At 49.1% G+C, this 10,451-nt stretch overlaps 1 protein-coding gene across 2 annotated transcripts in view; it reads left to right on the top strand.

Moving 5' to 3' along the window:
- Positions 1-7,322: 7,322 nt before the first annotated feature.
- SALL1 (spalt like transcription factor 1) overlaps positions 7,323-10,451 on the top strand; it is a 13,564-nt gene continuing 10,435 nt past the window's right edge. The window contains exon 1 of one of the 2 annotated variants that reach the window (XM_068411400.1): positions 7,323-7,398. In XM_068411400.1, coding sequence (XP_068267501.1) covers positions 7,323-7,398 — 76 coding nt within the window. Of the gene's footprint in view, positions 7,399-8,551; positions 8,646-10,451 lie in introns of those variants that run through there. The other variant, XM_068411399.1, reaches the window with a different exon arrangement.

Raw genomic sequence — 10,451 nt, forward strand, 5'->3', positions numbered from 1 at the left:
GCTATGAGCGAGCTCAGATAAGCTTAATGATTGTGTACAGTCCTGGGGAGAGCCAGATAGACTGCAGAAAGCTGCATACAACATGCAAATAAAAGTGTTCTGCAATCCTGGAGATGAGATTTGAGATTGACTCCATTTGAGATGAGATTTGAAATTGTGTGAAGGAGGACTGTGACACAGAATATGTAACTCAGGGTGAGATTCAAGAAATAATTTGGACAGCCAGGCTGAAAGTCCAAGCTTACCATATAAAGCATGTAAGGGTCGGAAACAACTTTTCTGAACCCAAATCTGGTTTCTGGATTTGTGAGGAAGGATCTTTTGTAAGTCTCTTTGTGAGGACTGCTCTTGTGATTTGAGCTTTTCTTAGGAAAGGAAAGGAAATTGAGAGTTTCATCTTCTAGGTGGCAACTGTATGATCTTGGGTTTATCGAGCAGTAGTTTTCAAGGCTGTCTCTGGGCCACTGACGTACTATCTGCTGATAGTTCAGCGAGAGCTGGCTGGCAGCTCAGTGCTCAACTCCCCCCTCTTTCCTGCTGCAGAATTATTCTAAGAAATCAGAAACTCCTGGAGTTACCTTTTGCGGTAGGCGATGGCTGTTGTTGCCACCTGAACATTAAATGATCACTAATGGGAAGAAAACAAAACTACAAAAACGCAGCTGGGGGATCAGATTGCTCCATGAGGAAACGGGCTCCCCACAAGATGCAGATAATGTGCGTGTGTCTGTGAGCAATCATATTTACGCTCAGAGGGACAAGTTTTGCATGCTGCCATTGCAGACCAATTCTATTAACGTGCTGGCCCAAACCAGGGGGCAAAAGGTGGATCTGTGAGGACTCTGCTGAGCCCAGGCCTGGAAAGCAGAACATTATTCATAAGGCATTTACTTTATTGCAAGTAGCGGCTGCCAGGCCAGCTTCTTGCGTTGATGCAAAGAATATGACAATTTTCACGTTGTAAACACCATGCATTAATCAGGGCACCTCAATATTATGCAAACAAAATGTATGTACTTACAAATACTTCCACTGTATTTGAATCAAAAATATGTCATGAAAACAAGAGGGGTTGTCAGGTTCATTTCATCAGTCAAGAAATTTAGGACTCTACAGGCAACATTCCCCCTCATGTCTGAGACATATTTATCCTATAATCGCTGCATATTCTCCAGATTATAAATGAAACCTTAAAATGTAAATAAAAAGGCACACTCTGTAAATCTGACTTGACAGCGAAAATCTTTTTGTGACAACAGGTCTTACTCTGTGAGATGATTACCTTGTAGGAAATAATCTGTAAATTCTATTTCACAGACAATTGCCATGTGAAATTTTGGCCTCATATTTGTATTTTGACAGACTACAGTATTTTTATGTAATTTTGTTTCAAAGGTAAGCAAATCCTAAGGGAACACTTTTTTAAGAACACATTTTCCTTAAATATCCTGGAAAATTCATCCTTCATTCCTACTCTTTCATTTGCTTTTAAATGGCTTCCACCTCCATATTTTATACTATTTTATTAGTGCTTTCGTAAAGAAATTATAGCTATGATAATTTTTTTTAAATCGACACTAAGACTCTCGTGAATAGATGCCCGCGTGCAGAGCAGTTGTGACTGTGAAGTCTTCCTACTGTATAAAGGCACTTTTCTTAAAGCAAGATGTTTGGAGGAAATCTTGACTGATAGCTAGTTATATCCCATCACCTGATATCAGATGTATTTTTTCATTACTCTTCTTTTGACATGTACATATATCAGTGTCTTTATTTTTTTTTTAATGTTCTACCCAGAGTTATTTCTGTGATGAGAGACATCACAATGTCTTTGGAAGATGTCTTTGCAGCCCAGAATGGTTTTTAAAATTTTGTATCTAAGGCTGGATAAATCTGTGTCATTTCATTTCTAAACTTCTGTTTTTCTGACACAGGGTGGCTTTATATGGCTGTGATACACTAGGATATAAAAAAAAACAAACACCAAACTGGGATGTAAAGGCATGCGGCATGCAGAGAAAACTTCCCCTATGGCATCAAATAAAATTCTTGGTTCTCTATAGAACTAATAGACTCATTCTGTCCATACATGATGACCACTATGTAACAAATTGGTGTGAAAGATTTCTGACCTAAGCAGCCTCCCTGAAATACCCTCTAATTTATTTCAGTAACCTAAATAAAGGTATATAGAGGATAGAGTGATACCTTGGGATCAATAATAATATTGAAATCAAGAAATTTTCTCAAGTGTATGGTATTTAATTAAAAAAAAACTTATTTTTAATACGGGAAATAAGACATTCTGCTTCAAAAAAAAGATATCAAAGAGAGGGAATAATGATAGGCTTTATGTGAGAGTATTTGTAAGTACTAGCACTCTCTAGATTCTCTGTATAGTCATGTAAAAGTGCATGAAAGTCTTTTGCAGTGCTGCATATTTATTTTTCTGTATGGTTTTTTTTCTGCCTCTTGGGCTGTACATACAGAATAGTTGCCTATACGATGATGCGGGATATTGCTGGTATTTTTTTATTCCTCGGTTTTTAACTCTCTTGCCCGAGAAAGAGGATTTTCCATCCAGCTTGTTTACTTCATGATTTATGTTTAAATTGACAGAGTCCTTCGGAGGCATTCGTGTTAAATTTGAAACAAACATATTTAATGCTCTTGTTGTAATAAAACAGCTAAAAGAGCAGATTAAAAAGATATGCACAGAGGGGTCTGATTGATTGAGGGATTGATTTTACTACTTTTCCCGTAGGTGGGTAGTGATGGCTGTAAATCTCTTGATAATCATTTCAGAAGCACCTTCATCAATAAACTCAAAAGGAACGGCTAGGTGCAAAAATTTGCCAGCCATCAGGTCAAACAAAAGGCAGCAAATGTGTAAAGAAAGAATTAAATTAAATAATCCCACCTTGGCCGGTTGTGATTAGTCATGTTCATTTTTATCTCGGGGGCGGGAGAGTTCTCCATCACTGGGATTTGAGCGAGATTTTTTTTTTTCCCTCTTTTTCTTTTGGTTCAACCCGTATTGCTCACCATTCAATTATGCGGCTAAAAGCTTGTGTTGGTGGGCAATGATCAATTATTAGTTGTCAGTAATAATGGAGAAGGATTCAATTCTGGTGCGCCCCCGCCTTCTTTTTTTTTATCTGGGGAATTATCATTAGAAAATAATTTTTTTTAAAAAAGGAGAAGAGAGCAAGGGGAGGGGGGAGCTGACAGCATGTCCACAAAAGTAGTCACACCTAAACCCACAGCGTCACAGGACTTGCAATGTCCACATTGAATAGCGTGATACAGGCTATTGATAATAAAACAATTCCAGAGAGCTGGTGCTCGCTGCCCCTGGGTAGCTGCGCCCCAGGACTGTCTCAGAAGTTTATTATACATCGGAGCACAAAGCCAAGTTCCCAGCTGACTGCAGCATCTGGAAGCCCCTAATTACACACATTTCTAAAATGTATGTAACCTGTGTTAGCTGAAAAACGGCTTACTTGAGAGGTCAGCTGTAACGATGTTTGAAACTCTTGTGCAGTGTATCTTTTTTAGTTAAAAAAAAAAAAAAGGAAAAAAGAGAACATAGAAGACGAAGGGGGGAGGGAAGAACTGCCCTGCTACCTGAAAAGCGGGTATTTTTGCAGTATGAAAATGCGAATGGTTCGATTATAGGGAGAAAGCGTTTTCTTGCCAGGGCTTTAACTTCTGTGCAGAGGCGGCGCGGAGCCGCAGGTTGGGCTCCCCGGCCAGTGCCTCCGCCGCAGCGCGCTGCCTCCGCGCCCGCCCGCCCTCCGAGCGGCTCCGGGGGTGCACGTTTGCACAAAATATGAAATCAATTGGATTTTTCCCCCAGATCATTATTAACGATGTATTATAACTATGTGGGGATTGTGTAGCTTTTAACCCCTTCGTGTTAGGGGTGTTGTGTCTGATCGCCATCCCTAATAACAGTAATCCAGTCTGGTGTGTTGCATCTCATTGAAATCGTCTCTCAGCAGAATGAACTGCAAATTATCCCCTGTTTACCATCTCCCTTCAGTGCTCATCTCAATGAACTGGAGATCGATCCCCACCACGGGTGTCTTCCAGCCAGGCTGATTTGCACTGAAGCACATTAGAAAGCCTCCCACCTCCATTAAAAAGAATAATCCGGGCGGGGGGGGTGGGAATCTCTAAGGTGTGGCGGGGAGGGAAAAATATCTGTCACTGTCATTCGGAGCTTCGAGAGGGAAAACACAAGATCAGAGTATTTACGCCTGTGAACTCTCACAACTTCTGTTAGAGACGATGACGTTTAATTGATGTATTGCTATCAACAACAATAAAGACCGATTTTTCTCCAGCCCTGGCAATGCTGCTCTGCCCCCACCCTTTCCCCACCCTTCCCGGCCCCCAGCGAAGGAGAGGAAAACAAACAATAAATAATCAAGCGGTCCCTGATGAAATACCAGGCGCCGCTTTATACACTAGCGAGGGAGAAGAGAAACGAAAAAAAAAGTTATATAACTTAATTTCTCCAGATTAATTTCTTTTCCTTTAAACCGCCCTTTTTCTTCTTGTTGTTGCTGTTGTTGCTTTTCAATTACTAGTCCACGGCCGCCTTTTTCCAGCCACGAAGCAAAGGTACTGCGCATCTGGGGAAATTTGTCTTAAACTTAATCGACAAATGTATAATGAAATTGTAAACGCGAACAATTTTGGGAGAGCAGCTAGATTAGAAACCGTGGGAAGCTAATGGAGTGATTGATACAGTTAGAAATACAGACACAGAGGTGTAAATAGATCCGCGTGGGTATTTAGTGTGCGTCTACGTGTAGCTAGCTATAAGTAATGTGTGCGTTTCTATACGTTCAGGTTCGGTTTCTTTCCTACTGTCTCAGGGTAAGGAGGGTGACAGCCTGCGCCGAGTGTATCCATCTCTGCCGAAACATCTCTTTAAATATTCAGTGAAAAATAATGTCATGTGAAGTACCACCTATAGCAACATTATTATCTTCATTCTTCAACATCATCCCCGCTGATAGCTTCGTTTGTCTTTTTCTCAAAATCTACTGTACCGTATTCTGCGGGGAGGGAGGGGGCTCGCCCTGTGCAGAAATGAAAAGAAGCGTCAGTGACCACTTTGCAACGCTGACTAAATATTGGAGTGGCACCTGGGAGGTTTTTCGGTTCGTATGCGTTTGTTTGGTTGGTTTTTGCGGCTGTTGTTTTTTTCCACCCTTCTTGCTGAACGTTTTACAGTCTCTTTCGTTTAATAATGAGAAGAAAACGCGAGTGAGCCGGCTCCTCGAATGGGAAGATTTCTCCCTCTCTCCCTTCTCCTCTTGCTCACTCTCTAGGTTTTACCGGCTCATTTGAAATTGAAATGAGTTGTATCTGATCAGCCTCTTGCTTTTACAGAAAGTTTGTTAATATTAATACGGAAAAAAAAGGAGTAGCTTCTATAGAAGAGTAAATAATCCAGCGGGGGTAGTGGGAGGAGAGAGCACTAGATGGGTCAGGGTGGAGGAAAAGAAATTGCCTGCGCTCCCGCTTCTCCCAGCCCAGCTTATTTTACAGAGTAACTTTTCGTGCACGGACGAGTGTGACATGCGAAGGGGTGCGGAGAGCAGGGAGGGTCGTGAGCGCAGGGGCAACATACGCCGTTTATCCCCAGCGTCTGTGTATCGTTGGATATGCGAGATACTAAAAGTCGCACTGTCTATAGCCTCTTTGCAACTCTACTTTTTATTTCAAGATCGTGCAATTAGTTTGTAAGAGGTTCCTCCTCTGGAAGTAACACCCGGGCGTAAAGTTTGATGCGTGATGTAGGACACGGGAGGAGCGCAGTGCTCACAGGTCCTGGTGCGGTAAATATCGAGGACCAGGGACAAACAGCGACTCAGGGGAGCGCCCGGGCACGCCGGCAGCTGCACCGGCTCGGCTCTCCCCGGCGAGCCCCAGCTGCAGCCTCTCCGCACCCGGCCCGCCGCGCAGCCCGGGGCACGCGTTAGCGGCATCTGTCCGGCCCCGCGGAGCGTCTGCGGCGGCTCCGCGTGCGCGCGCGCCCGGCCCGCGGGCTCCTGCGCGGGCACCCGCGGGCCGCTCCGCGCCCCCCACCCCCGCCAGCCTCTGCGCGGCCGGGGGCGCCTCCGGCATGCGCATCGCTCCCGCGTCCGAGAGGGAAACAAAAGTCAGGAGCAGTCCCGCGGGGGACGGGGGAGCGGAGGCACACGGAGGGGCCGGGACAGGCGGAGTGGAGCGCGCCGCCCGCACCGGCCTTTCCCGGGCGGCGGCGGGCGGATTGACTGCGGGCGCAGCCAACCGGCGCGGCGGGCGGGGGCGGAGCGGCCGCCCGGTCCGCCCGCCGCTCCCAGCGGCGCCCTAATTGTCCTGGGAATGTGTGAGGTAAAAAACAAACCCTTCCTATTTTCAGCACCCTTCGCATCCGTGATATATGGAAAGAGAAGCGTGCGGGGGAGGGGTGGGGAGGCGGGCGAGAGCTGGGGGAGGGCGAAAATGGATCTTTATTTGCAAATGCGGGGACAAGAAGGAAAAAACCCAACAAGAAAAAGAAAAAAAACCCGAAACTTTCTTTGCAGCAGCGGGCCAAAGCGAGCAGCAGTGCGCGGGGCCAGGCAGCCGCCGGAGCGAGGCTCTCCCCGCGCAGACACTTGCCGGGCGCCGCCGGGGTGCGGGGCCGCCCCTCCGGGCCCGCTGCTCCCCGTCGACCGCCCCCCAGCCGTGCGTCCTCCCCTCAATCGATTATTGCTTACCCTGCCCTCCCTCCGCGGGTCGGGGCTGCGGGCGAGCAGGGGGAAAGCTGTTAGAAAAAAAATAAAAAAAGGAAGAAAAAAGTGAAATGCAGCGCAAAACTGCGGGCGGGAGGGAGGCGCGGGGAGCCCGTCGGGGCTGGAGGAAGGGGCGAGGGGAGACACATTCCTATAGTAACGGGGATAGCGCGATGCAGCCCCAGCTGGTTGCTAAGAGGGTTAAACTGTATCCAAACAGCTTTGGGGAAATCCAGCCCCTTCTCCTGCCACATGGATCGACTCATTGGGTGGGAGCGGCGGAGAGACAAGGGTCTCCAGCAAATCAGCGCCTAATTGATTAAGGCGAGCTGGTTTGAATAGAGCTGGCCATGTGCCAATCGCCTTTCAAAGAGCCCCTCTATGATTAATCGCAATGCATTATTGATAATCATAATTATAGCAGGACACATGCGCGGTGCGCGGAGGATTGGGGAGGCTGGGGGGGGGGAGGCTCGATTTCCGTAATTTTGAGAAGATTTTTTTTTAGTAATTTTTTATTCTGCCCCAGCTGATGTTTGAGCCAGCATGTCGCGGAGGAAGCAGGCGAAGCCTCAGCATTTCCAATCCGACCCCGATCTGGCCTTGTTATCCCAGCGAAATGGTGAGTTGTTCTCCGCTCCCTCGCACACATTTTAACACAAACACACACAAAATAGATCAACTTACCTTGCGGGGAGTCGGGACCGCGCCGGGCAGCGGAGCGGGACAGCTGGATCTCACGGAGTTACGTGCGGGGGGGTTCCTTCGGGGCTTCTGGTCCAAGTTCTTGGGTTTTATTTTATTTTTTTAACTCAGCGTTTTGTTTCGTCTGTTTCTTAACGAAACTCCAAACTCTTTCCGTTTTTTTGATGTTGTCCCTCCGCCCTCCCCCCGCGGGGCGGTCTGGCATCCTGAGCCCGCGGGAGATGGATCCGCGCCTCCCGCGCCTTTCTCCGCGCCCCGCGGAGCGGGGGAACAAAGTGGAGCTGCCGCGGGGCGGCTGATGCCGGAGCCCCGCGGGACGGATGCCCCGTCCGGCCACACACGCTGCCTGCGCTGTCCCCCCGAAAGGGGAGGAAAACCCACACCGGGCATCCACTTTCTTGCCCCCCCCCGCAACACCCCCGCGGACCCCAGCGCTCCCGCACCCCCCCACTACCCCGCAGACCCGCCGAAAGGGGGACGCTGCCCTGTCGCCGAGCAGCCCCGGCCTCCGGCTGCACCAAAAGCTTCCTGGAGGCGGAAAAGTTGCTGCCGCTGGGCCGGGCCCCGGGGGTGATCGCCCCGTCCCGGGAGCTGCCGCCGCCGCGCCGGGCTCCGCGCAGCCGCCGCGCCGGCGAGGGGCTCCGCGGCACCCAGCGCGGAAGCTCAGGGCAGCGCGGGGGCTTGTTTTATCTCCGTAAGGTGTTTTTTTATTTTTATTTTTTTCTCCGCTTCCCCCTCCCCTCCAAGTCGGTGAGCGAGGCACAAGCGCCGGCTTTTTGTCCGCCGGGATTTGGAGAGGGAGCGTGTGAAATAGCTTTTTCTGTCTTCTTTTTTTCTACCCCCCCCCCCCCCTTCTCTCCCCCCCTTTTCCTCCGCCTCCGGGAGAAGGGGGATTTCGGAGGAGTTCGGCGCAGCCCGGCGGAGGGGACGCGTCCCTGCCGTACCTGTATCGGGACGCGGGGCGACAAGTGGTCGGCGAGTGCCGCGGCCGGGAAGGCGGGGGCCGGCTGGGGCGCCTGGCCCGGGGGCAGCGTCCCCCCTGCGCCCGCCGCCCGGACCCCCCGGCGGCCATGAGGAGGGCGAGCGCCGGGGGGCTGCGAGGGGCAGAAGCGCTGGCGGCAGGCGCGGAGGGCGCCGCGGGGCAGAAGCGCTTCAGGCGGGCAGGTAAGGGAGGGCCGGGGCGCGACGGTGCCCCCTTCGCCGCCCGGCCCCACCGGTGGGAAGCAGCTCGGGCTTGCTCTGGCAACTTCCCGAGGAAGCGTTGGCGCGGGGCCCTCCGCGGCTGCTGCGCGCTCCGGCGGTGCCTGCTGCCCCGGGCCCGCCGAGCTGCCGCCCGGCCCGGCCCGGCCCGGTGGAGGCCCCCGGAGCCGCCGTGTCGTGTGCGGTGCCCGCGCCCCTCGGCTGCGCGAAGGCGAAACGCGGGGAGAGGGTCCTGGGCCCCGCGCTAGAAATCAAGTCGGAAAGTTTGCGGGATGTTGCCCTGCCTCGGTGAGCACTCATCCGGCTTCCAAAATCCCTGGGACGCCCTCTTCGTCAACCAGCAAACATGTAAGCGCTCGCTTCGCGGAGCTCTGCCGAAACATTTCTTAAAAGTCATTTGGTTCCTGGGAGGTGACTTCTGGTTTTTAGCTGAGTTTTGTGCGCTCTGAGTGCACTCGAGTTTTGCCGTTTGCTCAGCGTAATCCCCTTTCTCGTCTCAGTAAACGTTTTTATTTTTCTTCCGATATTATTCCTACTTCCTCTTGAAGTTAGGAGAAGGAGTTGGGGGAAATTTTAAGTTTTTATTTGTCTTTGCATCGGCCTCCTATGAAAGAATTTGGAACTTCTTAAAGTGAGGAGAGAAAGGGAAAACTGAAATGGAAATTATCTTGCTGAGAAAGTAGAGAGGGATTTTTCACATCTTCTCTTTGTATGATTGCATCTTTTGACGTTTGCTGTTTTTGTTTTTAGTGGATGGAACAGATCAAAACACCTCCATTTATCTTTTTTAAAAGTAGCCGTTTTCGTCTGTTTTTAGTCTTTTGATCTGATTTTGCACATCGTTTTCAAATGAAAGACAGTGGGAGTGTGAGAAAGGAATGTTAACTGAGCAGCTTTCCTGCCTGTTGCTAAAGGATGTACTTGAAGCGAGTTGGATTTTTCCTGAAATGATGGCATGAGAGCGAAGCTTTTGTCTAGATTTTGTGGCTATTGTAAGTTAAATAAGTAAATAACGAAGTTTCTTCTTTTTAAAAAATACTGTTCGGATTCGTAGGAAAAGCAGTGTGCTTTACTATAAAACCTGTAGGAGCCTCCCCCTGCCCTTGTCTAGTAATGGGTTTAGGTTATGGCTGGTTTACATGGTTAGACGGTAAGTTTTGAGTAAGTTGCCTAGAGGGTGTGTTTTGTAATGGTGTTTCAGGATTCAGAACGCTGTAATAATATTAGCACAGAGCTACCCTCCGTCTTTCCGGGGTCCCCAGCCCTGGCAGCAGCTTCATACTTAAGCAAGACAGGGTGGGTGAGCTGCGCCGAGGACGAGTTTGCATTATATGCCTTGAAATTGCAAAACAAAACCTCGAAATTCCGAGCGCTCCTTTCTTCTCCTTTCTCAGTGTGAATTCAGGTTTGCTAATTCATCTACAGTTTGCGCAGGGTTCAGGCAAGTGTGGCAGCGCTACTCCTTAAGACACTTGCGGGAGGGTACTGCTGGGCAGTAGTTTGAGCGGATGAATAGTGACCCCGTGAAAATTTCTTGCATCCGATTTGAATTCTGGTTTGATAAAAGTTTCTGCTTTGGTTTCATATATGAAGATCTATAGGAAAAAAGTTCCTCAGACTGCAACAGCATGTTTTGGTGTTTTGTTTTGTTTTGGTTTTTTCCCTGCTCTCTCTTTTTTTTCCCCCTAAAGTTCAAAGCTCAAGCAGTTCACTCTTACCAGGAAGACTTTCCACTTAAAATGTGTTTTGGTGCAATCAATGGATAAGTAA

The sequence above is a fragment of the Nyctibius grandis genome, chromosome 12, assembly GCF_013368605.1.
Source record: "Nyctibius grandis isolate bNycGra1 chromosome 12, bNycGra1.pri, whole genome shotgun sequence".
In the NCBI taxonomy this organism is placed as follows: Eukaryota; Metazoa; Chordata; class Aves; order Nyctibiiformes; family Nyctibiidae; genus Nyctibius; species Nyctibius grandis.